Source organism: Sesamum indicum, linkage group LG11, assembly GCF_000512975.1.
Source record: "Sesamum indicum cultivar Zhongzhi No. 13 linkage group LG11, S_indicum_v1.0, whole genome shotgun sequence".
NCBI lineage: Eukaryota > Viridiplantae > Streptophyta > Magnoliopsida > Lamiales > Pedaliaceae > Sesamum > Sesamum indicum.
The window spans coordinates 14652428-14670480 of NC_026155.1; the positions used below are offsets into that span (position 1 = coordinate 14652428).

The 18053-nt window shown below is 34.4% G+C and overlaps 3 protein-coding genes across 4 annotated transcripts in view; all 3 read right to left on the minus strand.

Moving 5' to 3' along the window:
- Window positions 1-4361, minus strand: part of LOC105174556 (protein root UVB sensitive 5) — a 5619-nt gene extending 1258 nt beyond the window's left edge. The window contains exons 1-13 of one of the 2 annotated variants that reach the window (XM_020697841.1): window positions 3994-4361; window positions 3832-3891; window positions 3424-3581; window positions 3137-3256; window positions 2601-2697; window positions 2372-2418; window positions 2208-2286; window positions 2052-2124; window positions 1614-1703; window positions 812-871; window positions 605-718; window positions 356-416; window positions 168-286 (exon numbers count right to left, since the gene is read on the minus strand). In XM_020697841.1, the coding sequence (XP_020553500.1) occupies window positions 168-286; window positions 356-416; window positions 605-718; window positions 812-871; window positions 1614-1703; window positions 2052-2124; window positions 2208-2286; window positions 2372-2418; window positions 2601-2697; window positions 3137-3256; window positions 3424-3581; window positions 3832-3891; window positions 3994-4139 (1224 nt within the window). In that variant the 5' untranslated portion in view covers window positions 4140-4361. The remainder of the gene's footprint in view (window positions 1-167; window positions 287-355; window positions 417-604; window positions 719-811; window positions 872-1613; window positions 1704-2051; window positions 2125-2207; window positions 2287-2371; window positions 2419-2600; window positions 2698-3136; window positions 3257-3423; window positions 3582-3831; window positions 3892-3993) is intronic. The other variant, XM_011096699.2, reaches the window with a different exon arrangement.
- Window positions 5065-9859, minus strand: LOC105174558 (probable envelope ADP,ATP carrier protein, chloroplastic). Its single transcript, XM_011096702.2, has 10 exons — window positions 9315-9859; window positions 8584-8640; window positions 7777-7839; window positions 7577-7633; window positions 7412-7495; window positions 6992-7060; window positions 6788-6900; window positions 6521-6690; window positions 5708-5786; window positions 5065-5473 (listed from the first exon to the last, which is right to left on the minus strand). The coding sequence occupies exons 1-10, from the start codon at window positions 9639-9641 to the stop codon at window positions 5350-5352; spliced, it is 1143 nt and encodes a 380-aa protein (XP_011095004.1). The 5' UTR covers window positions 9642-9859; the 3' UTR covers window positions 5065-5349.
- LOC105174559 (vacuolar cation/proton exchanger 3) lies at window positions 10817-13908 on the minus strand. Its single transcript, XM_011096703.2, has 11 exons — window positions 13447-13908; window positions 13220-13287; window positions 13022-13050; window positions 12659-12855; window positions 12313-12528; window positions 12083-12220; window positions 11883-11999; window positions 11743-11796; window positions 11532-11648; window positions 11339-11429; window positions 10817-11216 (listed from the first exon to the last, which is right to left on the minus strand). Exons 1-11 carry the CDS (start codon window positions 13813-13815, stop codon window positions 11158-11160), a joined length of 1455 nt encoding a protein of 484 aa, XP_011095005.1. The 5' UTR covers window positions 13816-13908; the 3' UTR covers window positions 10817-11157.

Below are 18053 nucleotides of genomic sequence, written 5' to 3' on the forward strand. Positions count from 1 at the left end.
GAAAAGAAAAAATCCTATGTCGATGCCAATAACTCCAATAAAATGTAAGTGATACCCTACTTTAGTGGAGCAGCATTCTGCACTTGCTATTGCAAAACTGCAACAAACTAGCTGACACTTGGACTTGAATAATTATCAAAACCAGCAATCAAGAAAAGAGGCTGTACCATAGAGCCACGTTTCTTGCCAGTTACCATCTCTTCCAATGACACGCCAAAAGTAATTCTTGGTCTAAGAAATTTTTCCCATACTAATATATTCTCCATCCTGTTGCAGTCACTGATTCCTGATCCAAAGAAATTTATTCATTCCTTTTTAAAGGAAATGCTGGAGTCCAGTGAACAGCTATGCTTACCTGGAACTTTCTGGTATAAAATATGTGAGTTCACCAATATGCGAGCACGCTTGAGATTTATCTGTTGGACAATGAATAGTAGATGCTAAGAATGTTTCCTTCTTTTCATATGTCTTTTATCTTTTCAAAATATCACGAGTCTATTTTCCATAGATATGAATTACTCTTACGTCTTGTTTCGAGCAAAAGTTAGCACATTTATCTGATGACTAAAATTCCAATCTTCACAAAGTTGATACCGCGGCTTACCGTATTAAACCTCAGAACTGAGAGGGACAAATAGCGGAACCAGAGGTGAAGAAGCCGAGTGGCCAGCCATGTTGATGCCAACACAGGATATGAGGATGAAATACCAGGTGTATCCTAAATTGTGGTTCTGATTAAGCTATCAAAAATTAATTGCCATGAATCGAGATTTATTCAAATAAAACTGAATTAAGAGTGGAGATACTCAACCAGAGCAAGTATGCCTAAAGCAAGGCCAACCAGCTCAGCAGCAACTTCCCAAACTTCCTCCTGCCGATTTTGAAGACACAAAATTCAGCAAGTTTAGCATAGAATCTGAGTAATATTTCCTAGTCTGGAGGTTAGCCACAATTCACACATTTCAATATAGAATTTAGTTGCCATTAAATTACAATGAACTGTAACTATAGATTGTTCAACGCTCAAGACATTTTGAATCCTACAACAATAGCTCATTACTCCGTAAAGTTGTGGGAAATATAGTAAGAAATGAGGAACAATCAGAATTAATAAATGATCTTTTTCCAGGTTGTTACAAGATCATGTCATCGAAATCAAAATACACTGAGTGCATGCATTCCACTCTCTCCTTCAGAGAACTATACACATCAAACCTATAAGATAGTGTTTGGAAAGACGGACTTGGATTTGGCTAAAGATTTCGAAATTGAATGGATTTGAAAAATCCACATATTTGAGTCTCTTATTTGATTTATAAGGAATTTGTGCAAGAGTTCAAATTCATTTTGCTAACGACTAGGCCGTTGAGTGGATTTCAAATCCAATAGGCTTAAATCTAATGGATTCAATGAAGGATTTCAAATCCATAGATTTATTCTACAAGTGAAACAAGTTAGATAGATTTCAACGATGGATTATAAATCCAAAAGACCTAAGTTTATTAATCAAATGCATTGTAAAGGAAATTAAAGACAAACTGGAAATATCTATAACTACAACCAATGACATGGGCCATAAATTACCAATAGAGAAGAGAAATCTAATGGCCTACCTTGGCTGATACCTCTCCCAGATTTCCGGAGATCGCAAAGTGGTTTTGTATCACGCGAAATGAAGGATCTCTTAGACCCCTCCCGACTGCCTGCAGAAATAGAACTTTCTGGGGATAACACCCTGTTTCCATTTCACCAACTTTTCCAAATATCTAGAACTTCAAAAATACCATAACAGTTGGGTACCATCTGGTTCTTGGACCTTCAGTTTAGAATCTCTCAGTTAAACTATATGAATCGATGTTTTTCCAGGACTTCATTATGTCATATTGAGTACTATATAAATGTCAATCAATATGTTAGATAACCAAAATTGGAGAAACAGATCTGTTTCCTGCAGATAAACATAAGGCCCCATCTGATACAGAAAACAGGATTTATGATGGAGTACATTTAGGAGACATTGAGAGAGAGCAGCCTATACTTAGTAACTTTACCTTTGCAAGATTTCCTAGAGATGCCAATGGCAAGAAGTAAGCAGGATACAATTGGGTACTGAGGTCAAAGATGCTGCAACAGAAGATAATGTTTTCGTCACAGAATACACTGGATTACAAACATGTATTGTCCCTTAAGAACATAAGAGCCAAAACCTTCCTGTGCTGCCAATGAAGTCCGCATACAAGCGCCACTGTTTAGGATCATCGTCAAAAAGATTACCGAATCTCCCACCTGAAAATAAATAAACAAACATTACTTGGATTGTCGCATATTCATACGATAGAATTTCTTGAATTTTGTAAGAGAATAGGCAGACCTATGAACAAGCGCCCAACAGCTCCAATGCCATCCTTTGATACCCATCTGAAAACACAAAAAGATGATCATACTATAGTATGTCACCACCAGATTTTAATATTATCAAATTCAACATCTCGATTCTTCCAGCACACAGGGATGATGTGCAATCTAAAACAGAACAAATGATTTACTATTTAAGTTGAGTGATACATTTAAAATAATAGTAAAGTATAGTCAAGAAGTACCCGCAAAGAGACAATTGAATAAGGACACAAGCTATCACCTGATGGCAGCGGCAGAAGCTGCAGCTGCAGTTCCTGAAAATGAGCCTACTCCAACAGCCTATATTTGGACCTCAAAATTTAATAACAATCTCGGAGTACTAACTTTGCCGGTTTGAGTTGTGTAAATAATTTTTCAGAATAACTAATAAAAAATGCTTAAATTTTTGGTACCGACTGAAAGAGAAAAGCCAAATTGGTTGGCAAAGTAACTGTTTGTATAAGAATACAAGGATCATAGAACGACTTCAAAACCATGCCCACACCTGGACCTCAATCCTCATAGCAAAGAGGAAAAAGATCTGAAGGATAGATGCAATCCAAGAGCCTTGAATGCATTAAGAAGCAGGTTAAATAGACTTGGAAGGTAACCAAGAAGTAACAATTTCGAGCAAACTTTAAAAATCAATTAAAATTTCATATGGGTTTTGCATGAGACAGAAATCTAGACATGTTTCATTGCTTTTGAATATATCACATATTGAAGCTAATTTAACCACCTGAGTTAGATTCACGTGCCTGTAAAAGACTGGAAGTGACCAATGTATGACATATCCACCCTGTAACATTAGTTGGAAATTGAAGCAATATGTATTCCAAGTAATCGTCTGAAACTGAATCTGCATTGTAAGTTGGAAAATTATTTTCAAATAAGAACAACATGTCTGGGAGCATTAAAAAACCACGAAGGACATTATTACAAGTTCAACTAACGAAATTACCCAAACTACATCATTTTATCCCAAAAATTAAATAAATATATAAGTGTAATAAACAAGAATACCACCTGGGAAGCCTGTAGGAAGGATAAAATCTTTGATGACTTTCGGAAGCCAAGTCAAGGCCTTGTCAGTTCCCATACTATATGAATCCTGCAACACCTTAGTTCCGGGCAAAGGTTCCTCAAGGATTGTTCTAATTTGAGAATCACCCTCCACAACATATCTGGATCAAAGTGCAGCAGCATTCAGAAGTCATATTTCAGTATCTAAGAATTAATACGACATGGAGAACTAAAAAGCAGAGGAAAAAGAAAAATGTATTTATAAACACACAATCAATATGTGATAGCACTAAATGCTTAAAGCTAATGCAAGCTACACATAAGCACTAAAAGGTCATAATGCAAGCTAAATATAAATATTGAGAAGCTAATGCAAGGTGTAATTAAGTATCACTTTTAACTAAAAAATACCTTTTGGAAGTGCCATTGCCGTATTTTTCGAGCAAAATCAGGTGAGAGTCACCGTCATCCCTTGAATTGAGCAGCAAAAACATTCCGAAAAGACTGACGTATTATATACTGCTGAAGTGTGAAATGAGGACAGAGTATTTGCAGAGAATTAAGTACTCTTACTTTAAAGATTGGGAGTCCTGTGCTCCGGCGGAATGAGGTAGCGAGGACTTGCAGAGAATCTGAAATCTGTGAAGTCTCGCAGGGATTGAATTTGGCCGTGAGTGGAGGCAGAAGCTGTGGCAGGAGAATCGCAGAGCATAAACCATTTTTTATTTATTTTATTAAAATTTCTCTTCTCTTCTTTTTTTTTCTGGAGATGAGGAGATGAGAGCGTTGATGGAATTGGCATCAGCATCAGCCTCTGGATCCTATTTTTCAACTATGGTCGTCGCTTCCAAGTTCTAAATATTGGGCGACCGACAACGGAGCTACAAAAAGGCCCATTGGACTATGTCTCCATTTTCAGTTTACTCTTTTTTTCTTTCAACTTTCTTTTCTCTTTTTCCCACCTCATTTTCTTTTTCCGGAGAAATTGAAGGCAAAAGTAGACATATATACAAACATTTTTACATACACATTTGTCTACTTTATCCGTCATTTGGGTAGGAAAAGTTATAGTTAGGTCTCTTTATAATATCTATAATTTGTAACTTAAATACAACATAAAGAAAAAAAAAAAAAAGTTTAAAAAACCTCCCATGATAATAATTACTTAATTATTTATATAATAAAATATTATTTTAATTAGATTAATTAAAAATTAATTTATATATTAAAAAAATTGTAATAATAACGGTCACGCGCTCTTCATCATCGTCGCCCAATGTAGTAAGGAAAACTGCATCGCCCAAACTTAGGGTGGTCGGTGGGAAAAGCAGGGGCCAATAAGGGGTTGGGGGTGGTGGGGTTATGATAATATTTTTTTATAGATTATAATTATATATATTATAAGTATATTTTAATAGTTATAAATTATAGATATTAATACGCCTAATTTGACCGATTGACTAGGAGTGGCATTTTAATTATTATTTCTAAAAGAATAGATTCAAGTTAACTAGAGGATGGTGTAATTATTTATTCATAGCATGAATATGATTTTTTATATTAAAAATTTTATAGAGAGATTTTTGATATTTTTACATATCACGTGGGGTCAAGATGAATTTAACCCATAAAGAAACAATCAAATACTACAAGTCTTCCAATGCTCCTAACTAAAATCTTCAAGCAACTTTCGTACATGGCGCTTCATAATTAGAAAGAAGACAAGTGAGATGTTCATATACATTAATATCTATCTATACTTAGCCACTACAGTTGATGCCTGATTGTATCACAAAAAATAGAGCCCCGGGTCATATAATCTGATTACCCACAGCTTAATCTCGCATTTCGACGAACCTGTCTTCTACCGGAACATGCTTTCTACAAAATAAATGAAGTAACTGAGGAATGCTGAAGCCAGTTAAAATGCTAGATACTGTTATCATTGGCAGTTTGTTCTTGTTTCTTGCGGTTTTCGTCTATAATGCTTTGGAATTCTTTTTCAGCTGCTGCAATGAGACGCTTCACAGTGTCGAAAGTGGTAAGCCTTATGCTGCAAAACAATAATAAATGGAATTATTCTATGTGCTAAGACTTGTGCGTTAATGGGGAACATTTCTATCATGGTTAATATATGTCATGCTCTACGTCCAAGAAAATTATTTCATTACGGAAGCATATGTTTCAAGATAAAAACTACCAAGTTCAAAGTAGAAAAATTTTATCCACTGTAACCTCAAAATGAATTCCGCATGAAGCAGAATTGAAGAGAGAGAGAGATGAGAACCTGCTGTTTGGCAAAGTCTTCAGTGCATTCGGCAAAAAACCCCTATAAAGTCCCACCAAACCATCACGAGCCACAATGCCTGATTGAAATTGTTTATTGAAACAATTAGCAACTTCAAGCTGTGAGAAACTTAATTGTCCAACCAACAGTAAAATCATATATCTTCATGCACATCTCCAGTAACACCATTTGGTGCATTCATTTAATTAGATCTTAAACGTGTCGAAGGATTTTGATTAAAGCAGTACCTTGATGGGAAAAAATGTAAAATTTAGGTTGCACATACTACAGCTAAAAGGTAAGACCAAGTTGGTTCTGTGGATCTTGAAAAATAAAATTTTAGTTCTGTTGTATGAGAGCACAACCTTCATTACATTGGCTTAAAGTATCATAAACTAATGCAATCACATGAAAAGCCAAAGTCAAGAAAAATGTCGTGTAGTGATGCTGATCACCAGAATAGCAACGATGTGAGAAAGCGAGTATATTTTCTAGTGTGCTTATGAAAATTTCTTTACTCCAACTCTGAGATACAACCACTTTTCAAATTAACCCTTAGACTAATGGAGATATTCACATTTTATATTACATTAATTTTAGGATTTTCATCTCTTCAGAAGCTTTAAGTCTATTCTTCTTAAGAATTTCTTTTTGAAACAATTCACTAAAATTGGGGTAACATTCTAAGGCTTACTCTTGATTTAAGCCTAAAACTGAGTCTGATTAACTAGTTTCTATCCCCCCCCCCCCCATTTAAGCCTAAAACTGAGTCTGATTAACTAGTTTCTCCCCCCCCCCCCCGCATAATATTACCTGGAAAGGCATCCAAAACTGTCGCGTATGGAGTGCCCTTCATTTGCATTTGTCTTCTAACTGTGTCCAAAGGATAGCACATGAGTGTGGCTACAGTGGCTGATACCAGTGCTGTTGCCAGGGATGTTTCAGTCCTCTTCTGATATTTTTCTGGAAGAGCCTTCTTCACCCTGGCAATCAGATAATGTTCAGATTAAGTCTGTAAACTTTGAGATTGTTCTTCCTGAACAACAATAAATAAGAGAACTGCAGAGTTAGTAAGCTCACAAGTCAAAAACGCAAAAGTTCACTGCAATGTAAGGGGCGATTCCAATAAGAGAAGGTCCTAGACCATTATAAAATGAAGCAAATCCTTCCTCTCTCAGCATGTTTAAAGCAACCTGCAAAACATAGAAGATGAAAATGCAGAGTTTAGTCATCACATACAGAGTGGCCTCTGTCACAAAATTGACATATATCAAGTAGCTTAACCTCTGTCATTGTTTTGTGCCCAGTTTCAACAGCTAACCTCAACCTAAGGACATCCAGTGGGTAAGTAACCTGGATAAATGTAGACAATTGAGATACAAATGCATGTATAGAGCAAAGAGAATAAGTAGTTGATGGTGTAAGCATGCGTGTTCGAGAGACGGGGGCGGGGGCACGGTATGTTGTTCCTGAATAACTTTGTGAACTTTTTTCCTCCTAAAATCCAAATACTAAACTTTATTTTCACATATTGGTTCGTCATTCCTCTCGGAAGAGGTTCCTTGGCCCTCATATCTTAACCCCAAACACCAAACAAATAGATAAAAGTATTACAAAATTCACGCTACAGCTCATCAATATGGAGGTAGACTAAATTCTTTTGATGCTATAAGTATTAGTCCATCCATTTCTTTTTCAACTTACAAAAGTGGAAGTCATGCCAGCACAAGCACCTGCAGCTAATCTTCCAATTACAGAGAGCTCCCCATCCTTTCCTCGAAAAAGTTTCTGAAAAGTGAAAATCAATGTCATTAAAATGAATATACGATGCAACACTATGCTTACTTTAGGATAAGGTTTCACCACCACCTTGTATGTTTCATAGGCAAAAAGCTGCACCGCACTATAAGGTATGATCCGTATCACCTATACGAATGGAAAATGGGACAAGGAATCATGTCATAACTAAAATTTAAAAACTAAATATAGCTTCTCATGCTATAGAAAAACTTCAGACCGCTGCAAGCAGCTCTTCTGCAATGTTTAGAGAAGTAAACAGAACAGCAAACCTGGGGGAGGTTCCCTTTCCAGTACCCTTTTAATCCTTCTTCCTTCCCTATCAATGTGAAGGCCTAAATAAAAATTCAAAAGGTTACTCCACATGGCAGTGTTGGACAACCTATATAGAATATATATAAAAGAAACAGTATGCATGCACATTATTCAAGTAATAACAGTAAACAATCGATGACAGGAGACAATTAAGAGAAGCTAACAAGAAGCATTGCAATGTTGACAAATGAAATAGAATAAACTTATGTATGTAAAGGATATCAAAGTAGATAAAGGAAATTGCTGGTTATGTATATAAGAAATCAGGTCACGAATTCGTAGACGAGAACAGGACTATATTTGTCATCATTGTGAGGTAGCAAGGGCACAGAGGAAGCAAATTGCACAAAGAAGAAGATGCAGAACTAATAAACTAGATTGCGCATATGGATATCAGGGGAGAACAAAGAAATATTGCTATGTGGTGGGCCATAAGTAGTCAGGTTGGAGCATGTTGAAACCATTATGAGGGTGCATTTATGACATTCATATGTTACTTCAGCTTATTGAATGGTTTTTCATGGTCTCTGACTCTCTTACAACACTTATGAGCAACAGACAAATCATAAATAAAATATACCATCAGAAAGTTAAGATACAATGCTTTACACGTCCTTAATCACCGATTTTAGTAGCCTATCGTCTTTCTAGTGTCACTAAAAGTGAATATGTTTTCCAATTGCCTATAAAAAACAAAAAGTGAAATCTTGCTAGGCAAAAAGCTAGTAGAATCCGCATTAGCAGAAAAGATGCCATTGAAATACCTCAATAAATCCTATTCCCTTCCTCGCACCTTCTTGTCCTGCTCTAAGTCCATGAGTCTGCATGAAATGAGAGAAAAAATAACTAAGTAAAAGAATGATCATCATAATTTTGTATAAGAGAACACTGGTGACAAACAAGTGCTTCAGATTCATTACTTTATTTTGTTCTTCTAGAATTCAGTAGAACCGACCCCCATAAAAACTCACAAGTTTCTTTTATCAGCAGCAAAGTGATTCTAGGAATATACAAGTGCACAAGGATTACTGGCAACCAAGCAAAAAAACAATTTTAATTCAATATTTTACGAATCCTTTGAAACCAACGACAGAATCACATGACGTAGAATAAAGAAATGAGTGGAATCCACTATCCTGCTCATCCAGCATTTACGCAAAAACTTAACAATAATATACCACATAAAACCCTAAATTAATATATCTTCGCTAAAGATATCAAAAAATGCACTGACACACCAGTAAATGCAGAGCAGAACTTCTAGACTTGGCTCGCTTTTCATAAACTTTTCTTTAAAAGAATGCTATTAATAACATTTCAGGTGATATATTCCAAAATACTAAAAATCAGCGAGAAAAATAGGAACCAAACAAAAATTTCAGCACCAAAAATGAAAACGTAAATATATATGAAACTAGGGGCAAAAGGTAATCACTTATCACTCAGATAAATGAAGTGCCACAAAATTCAGTTTTCAAAAGAAAAAATATAGTACCTGCATAAGAAGCTTAATGCGGTCGAGCGGCGCGGTGACGGTTTTGGCGGCGGCGCCGGCAATTGCGCCGGCCGCAAAAAGCGCAGCGTCTTTTGGAACCAATGCGACCATAGCCAAAGGATGCTTGAGGAGCTGAGCATACGTGGGCGAGAACCCTTTTTCCTCCCTCTTCTCCGCGAGCGAAATACATGCGAAATTAGACCTTCTCCGAGTGGCATCGGCAGAAGCGAACCATTGGGTTTGGCATTGGTGGGGTTGGGTACAATTGTCTGGGTGGAGACCCGAAATTTCCCGCCAAACTAATGAAGCTCGAGCAGTATTAGTCATTGGAAAAGGGAAGTTAGGGAGTGTGTGTTTGTTTCCCTCTGTTGAAGTTGAGATAAGGTGAGGAGTGAGGAGAGTTAGTTGCAGCGAAGAGAAATAGAGGGAATGGAAAAGAGATGAAAGGTTTTGGGGTTTATTTATTATTGTGTTTTTCTTTCCCCTTTGCTAGGGCCCTTTTTATTCAGCTTTACTTAGATTTTATATTGCCATTCTTCACAAGTTACCAAATATTACTACTTTCTTCATTTTGTATCTATCTAATCACTAACAATATATATATATGTGGTATTTTTTTTTTTTTATCATAGGAGTCTATTTGAATATCGTAATATAGATTTTACCCGTATAAACCCTAAATTAGAAAAATCCCTAATTTCACTCAAAATCTCCCTTCACCCTTGGTCACATTTCTAGAGATTAGATGCATAGAAGAGGAACAGCAGAAATCTGACAGGCATTTCAAGACCTAAAATTTTCCTCCTAAATATTCTTCCATGTGCAGCACAAAAAAAAAAAAAGAGTTAGTTGAGTCAAATAACGACACTGTGACCCTTTCCATTAAGTATTGACGGAAAATTAAAAATGGGACTAATAATGCAACCATTTTTAATTTTTTGAAACTAAAAACAAAGTCCCATAAATCACAGGACAAAAATGGACACGAACCCTTTTTTATGGATCCAAATATGCAATTTAGCCTTCACAACTCAGTCTGAATTTCTTTCTCTCATTTAAACCACCTTCATTGGTCAACTTTTTCTTATTATCAACTACCTCAAAAACTATATAATTTATAGCACAATTTTTTAATATCTGCATGCGATGCATGCTGTCAAATATTATTATTACAAAAAATAAAATAAAGATGTCAGTTGGAGAATCATTAACCGGAGTCGACTTAGTTTGATGAATGGGCTCCTTGTAATTGGGCCTTGTGCCCCACTTAATTCCGAAATCAGTAGCCCGTTCTAACTCAACTCTGACGGCCCAGCACAAGCCTATTTGATCAGTCACTCATAAGCTAAGAGGGTGGTCCGAGGATGTTAACGAACGAGGTAAGAACAAACACCTAGCACTGTTCCTATCCAAATTATTTATTTTTTTGAAATTTATATAAGAAGAAAAGAAAAAGGAAAAATGCTATATCTCAAAGTTAAATAGCTGACTACGCGTATCCATTTTTAAAAATTTTGAGATACGTAATAATTATTGGTACATCCAATACATAAAATACCAGTACGTATTGTATGAACTTATTGAAAAAGACTGAACTTCTACTACGAATCTACGAAATTACATTATTTGAAAGCTATATACAGACATAGAGAAATCTAAAACTCGAAAAAGCTTATTCCATGTCCCTGCCACTCTGCTGTTTAAGAACAAACAGCTACCCAGAAAATCTGGACATCCTTATACGTATCCAATGGATATCAGACCACCAAGTACGTACAGTAGATCTCCATCTCAATGAATGAACGCATGCATCGAATCTGCTGAATCTCCCTCTCGAGGATGTTCAGATTCTCATCGTCACATGATCTTGCGAGGACTTGTATTCTAAGTTGATAGAAGAGTCTGCACACCAATGCAAGAACAATATATATATATATATATATATATATATATAATTAACTAAGTTATTACAGTAAATTTTGGACTATATATGAATTTGAGTCGTATGTGGCGTGAATACTCACTTATTGGAGCTTTAAACACAAAAAAGCAGGCCCCGATAACAAGGTAGCACAGTACGAGAACGAGTCCTTTCATGTAATGAGATGTCCCGTCCTGAACGTTAAAATGTTGGCCAAAATTTCAGCGACTAGTAAAATTATTAATTGTTGAAAAAATGCATGGAAACATAATTTGATAAAGATTAAGGTAATGGACCTGTAATGCAAGTGTCGTGACAAGTATTGATAGAGCAAGAGCGGATGTTTCCAGGAGATTGAAACCAAGTTCCATTCTGATGCCTATGATCCATGACGCTATTACAGTTAATGGGACCTGATGATGCACCACATTAACATTCATCATCATCAACTAATAACTAATTAGTATTTTGTCGGAATAATAATTGATATATAAATAATCTTATTACCACAAACATGGAAATTTGAGTTGCTGAACCAAGTGCAACACCTAAAGATATATCCTGCAACCATCCATCCCACATATTAAATACTCATTTAATATTAATTACGAGAAATAATGAAGAAAAAAATCATGACTCAGACTCACCAATTTGTTCTTGAATGCGAAAATGATAGCCCCCGCATGCTCAGCTGCATTTCCGACTATTGGTAGTAGAATCAGACTAATGAAGCTGACAGACAAGCCCCAAGAGTCCGATGCAGCCTGCCAACAATTTAAGTACCCCGACATTGTAGTATTATTAATTTCGAACCAACTCAACTATAGGGACAGTTTTGTGTACTCACTTCGATTGTGGCCACGACGTACTCGGACAGAAGCGCTACAAGGGCAGTCATCACAACTAACCAAACAAATGCACTCCAGAATCCAACTACTGGTGTTTCGTCCGATACAACATCATCGTCGTCCTCACCCTCTTCGCGCTGAAAACTCGATCAGTTAATTAATAATCCTCGAACAAACTAATTATTTTAATTAGTTAAGGTTGTTAATTTCATCATCACGCGTGTCTTACGTCTTGTGCTTCGAATAGCCGTCGATGAGTCCATAACTGGAAAACAAGATAAGCAATGTAGGCAATGAGCATAATAATGCAACTAGCCCTGGACAAGGCGAGCGTGGCGGATGCTGTTGCTTCGGCAGATGTAATTCCAGTGAACTTAAACATCAAAGGCAGTACATGGCACAATAGTGCCAGGAACAGCAGTAGTGAGTTCACATCCGCTTGTTTCTGTCAGTCCCAAGTCATAATATATATTACTAGCTGTAATTAAGTGAACTATATATATATATATGAAATTAAGAAAACAATAAATAAAAGAGAGGTGCTGATGGAGGACTAAATCCATATATATACATACTCTGTCAAAGTTTTGCTGTTTTGAAATGTTGACAATGCCACCACAGAAAAGAGAGCTGCCGAGGACTAAAAGCAGGTTGGAGAGAACGGAGCCGAGGAGAGAGCATTTCAGAACATCCACTTTGTGCTGAATGAGAGCAAATATAGCTATTATCAGCTCTGTCGCATTTCCACATGTTGCATTCACAAGTCCCCCAACTGCATGCGTCATATATATCCATCCAACTAAAACAATTATATTCTTGACATCATGGAGAGTGCTATTCTAACATCATCATGAAAGCTAGCCAGGCATGAAGAACACACACATATATATGTATAGTTATGTAATAAAATTGAGATGAATGAATGAATATTTTAATACCTGTTGGGCCTGTGTAGAAAGCGATTTGCCTGCATTCATATAAGTGGGAGAAACTGTTAGCATTGTAACCTTCTCATACATTAATTTAATATATACATTCAATATAAGAAGTATGTATATATATATATATATAAATTCCGACAACTGCATGAAAGAAAAGGAAGTCATATATAATTAATTACATTATTAATTTCTTACTCTGTGAGGAAACTGATTCGTTCGGCAAGCGGTGCAAGTCCAAGTAAACTCAAACCAAACACCCATGCCTGTTCGCACATCATATATACAACCAACCAACATCCCACATTATTAATTTAATTTATATGCAACATCCACGAAACTGTATGCACTCATTTAATATATATATACCAATATTTAAATATAATTCTTGAGAGAGGGAGATAGAGTTATGTAATAATACTGACCCTTCCAAAACTACAATACTCAGCAACAATGGCAAAAGGAACAGCCAGAAACAAAACCGACAGCTTCGTCCCCAGCAAAACCTCCTGAAGATTAACCAAAAACTTCCTCAGAAACCCGACCCGAATTTTCGAAACAAGTGAAAGATCCGACTTCTTGCGGAGGGAAGAAGACGACATGTTGTGGGCTGTGCGTCCACCATGCCTCACCATCTCCTTCTTAATACTTCCGTTTTCCAAAAGTTCCGACGCCTCCGATGATGCCATTTTGTTTTTTTGGAGATGGAATTTTTCCTTGGGAGCAATAATTGTTTGCGCGAAACGTGAATTGCGTTGGCTTTTGGTTTGGGCTAAGGGACAAAGAGAGCTCATACAAATAATTTCTTCAACGTCAAAGCCGAAGCTAACAGTGATATATGTATGGGTGGGATGACCATTTTGCAAGTAACAGACATTAATTTTTTGTTGCCTTCTTTTTTATTTTTTTTTTATTTATAGAATCCGTCGTTACATAATTTATATTAATATCACTAAATTTATATATACATTAAATCGATTCATAAGTATACATTAAGTTAAATAAATACTTATTACAATAAATTACTCACATTAAATGGTATAAATATCCACAAATTTCGTGGGACATACAAATTTTTTGTTGGCTTGTTTGAGGGTGTGAATTAATAATCTTAATGCATGTGTGTAGTGTAGGTGTAGACAGTATGTGTACGTGTACGTGTACGTGATGGGAGATTATTATTATTAAAGAAATTACATAAATACCCATCAAGAGAAAAGAACTATCACAACTCCATGTGAAAGATGCGTGCCCTTCTAGACCCGACTCAGCTCCAAGGACTCAGCTTCTTTAAGCAGTTGATATGCTTGACAACACATAAGGTAAGATCAAAACACGCGTCACATGCAAGTGGACTCTTTTAAACCCTATAATAAACCATTTGTGCTTCGTCTATGATAAGACATTTTATTACACCCAAATTCACATTAAATACATTCAGATCGTTTTCTTCTATCTCGGTCTTATACTAACTCAAGTATCGAATGATCTTAGTTGAAGACATTCCAGCATATCTAACAATCTACTTTTTTTTGAGGTCCCAAACACTATTTCGAAGATGCTCAAGATGACTAACAAATCTCGATCCGAATCAGTATGTACAGTACATACATATATATACATAAATGAGTGAATCTTCCGGGAAGCTGCATTTTTTGTTCTTATATATATATAGCTTATACCTAGAAAGCTATATATAGTAGTATATAAACAATTAAACGTTTTTGGTGCAAGATTTCTGTTGTTAATTAATTAAATAGTCGTGCGTTATGGGATGCCCATTTTTTCATTAGTCTGATTCGTAGCCAAAAATGAAAATCATCCAACGCTTCAGAACTACTCCACAAAGAGATCGAAGCTCATTTATTGCAGGTACGTCCTTTAATTCTTCCTAGGACATTTTTATCCAAGGCAATATGGCTGTGGACCAACGACGCCGCCCCCAATTTAATTTTTTATTTATTTATATTAAAATATTTACTCAGACAAAATTAACATCGTAATATTTATATATATGATGTGTATATATAAAATAAAATAAAAAATAAAATGAAAACATTAATCCGAATCGCTTAGAATGATATATAATCCAAGTTATAAAAAAGAATTAGTCGGTCTTTTCTCGTGACTATATACATATAACACTTTTATTTTCAGTTCTTACCTAGATTTAGGTTTTAATAATGAATTGGTGTATCCTCAATTTAGGTAAAGATCCAACCATGCTTTATCCACATTTATATGTGCCATTGGTCTTTTCATTCACTTCAATCCAAGTGCCTAAAAATATTACCTAAAAATGGCAAGTAAATATATGTGTAGGATAATTACATTTCTTTCTTCTGAGATTGAGTGTAATTACATATAAATTTTTTATAATTTTGTAAAATTATATCTAACACCTTTGAGGTTCGCTTCCATCTAATAAATAAGTCTATCCGTTAGCCAAAATTCACTGAATTTGCAGACATTAACAAAAAAAATCAATAAAAATTGATGTCTATCCCTAATTGACTTATTATTAATTTATTGCAGGTCAAATAAATTTTTCGAACTAAACTACCCTTATAAGGTGAAGATATACCTCTTAACATGCATTAACGCGTGAAAACGTATTAGGGTATTTTGATCATAAAAAAAAATTATTTGATCCGCTATAAGTCATTAATAAGTTAATTAGGGGTAAATATAGAATTTTTTTTCTGAATTTTTGTTAATATCCGCAATTTCAGTGAATTTTAACTAATTGAGAGACTTATTTGTTAGACGAAACCAAACCTAATAAGTGTTATATATAATTTTTTAAATCACAGATAATTTAAGTATAATTATATCAAATTTTTCGAGAATGCGGGTGTAATTATCCATGTATGTTTAAATTGCGTGAATAGGAGATTGATTAATGAGCATAAGCGGAGTGAAATGTGAAGACATCTCCTCTTCTGTACGTACGGCCCTGTACTGACAGTAGTTCATGAAACTTCCTGGAAATTTCGGGGAAGAAGTTAAACAAGTGACACGTTTGGTACTTGATTTGGTTATGCGAAACGGATGGGTCGCCCAGCAAAACAACAAGCTCCTGTTCTTGCCCATTTATTCCATTAGGTCAATTTTTCATTCATACGCATTTTGCCGCTAATGAAAATATGCTCTCCTACCTCAATTATTCACCACAAAAAACAATTTTGCTGTAATCAGATCATCTCCAAATTGGAGCCATTGATGTAATCGCATTTCTGTTTTTATAGGTTACACTTCATTACATTTAAATTCAAAAACTAATCAAATAATACCTTTAATATTATCTTTTTTTATATATACTTTATTCAATAATAAAAATTATATACACCTTTTTATTTAAAATAATTTTAAAACATTATGTACACATGTAGAATAGAGTAGCATGACATAAATTACAATATCAAATTAAACATGACAGCATTTGTCTAAGAGTTTAATGCAATTTATTTCCTTATGAAATTGTAAATGAGCAAATTACCTTCCCGTGAAAAAATAATAGCAATTCACTTCTTATCTAAGGAGGTAAATTGCTACATTTTGAAAAATATAGAGAAATAAATTGTTGCAGTTTAAAAAAATAAAGAAAAATAAATTATTATTTTTTTTTCTTATATGCGGTAATTTACATTTGTAATATCACAATGAAATTGATTATATTTTACCTGTCTATTTAATAATTGAATGGTGATTGATGAAGGGTAGGAGTAGGACCATATCTCTGTATATATATGTGTGTGTGTGTGTGAGAGAGAGAGAGAGAGAGATCTTGACAGTCATATCTTTGCCTCTCTTATAAAAAATTTGCATGCATGTAAACAAGCGTACTGACGTCTCTATCAATTATAATAGCAACATCCTCTTATCACCGGTCCACCACCCCAATTCAAATCACTCCAATCTGCACCGCACATCTCTATTCTTCCATCTACTTTTTGTTCATTTTTGACTTGTTGTTTTCAATTTCACACACACACACATATATATACACACACTAAATCCAACGGTTAAAATTAAGTTAATCTTATTTGGTTTTGAAGGGGCATTAGATCCATGTGATGGCATCCACATCGGTTGGGGAATAATATATATTGGTGCAATACGCCAAACAAGAAAGAGGTGATTTTTCTTGATGTCTGTTCTCCAAGGACACTGTGACTCAGTCCCCCTTTTTCAATATTCGCTGTTGCTTAGCTACTCCTTGCCTCAATTATCTTTTAGATATTAACTACATGCATACCCCCTTTATTACATTAATATTTTAATTAATTAAATAATAACTTTATTCATTCAATACCTACACTTAGAATTAAAAGATTTTAAATCCTTCAAATCTAAAATTATTGTTATTATTAAGAATTTAAAATTCATAATGTCTAATTCTTGGATCCAAATATGACCTAATTCTTTGAGAATATACATACATAAAGCATTTACTTTTGAATAAAATATTAAAAAAATAGGCTAAAATGCATTTTATCCCATGTGTTTTGTTGAAAAAGCTAAAAACCCCCAATATTTTCGAAATTTGCTAATCTCCCGTGTATTTTGAAAACACAACAAAAAACACCCGTTCTGTTAGTAATTAACGGAAAGTGTATTACATGCGCTCCTTGTGGTTTGGAGATGTTTTTTTTCACCTTACTTTTGAATTTTCTTTTATATATTTCACATGTATATATATATTTTTATTTATTGTGGAGTGATTTTTTGCATTTTCATCTATTAAAAAATAAATTATTCTAAAATATGTTTACTTAAAAATATGAAAAAATTATATAAATTTTTGAAATTTTAAAATTTAATAAAAAAATTAAAATTAAATTATAAATAATTTTTATAATTGTTAAAAACTGAAATTTAAAAATTATAATTGTTAATTCTAAAATTATTTTCAATTAATTAAAATATATGTTTAAAATAATTTAAGTATAATAATAATTATTATAATTATTTAAAATATTTTTAATTAATAAAAATGTATATTTAATTATTTAAAATTATTCTTAAATAA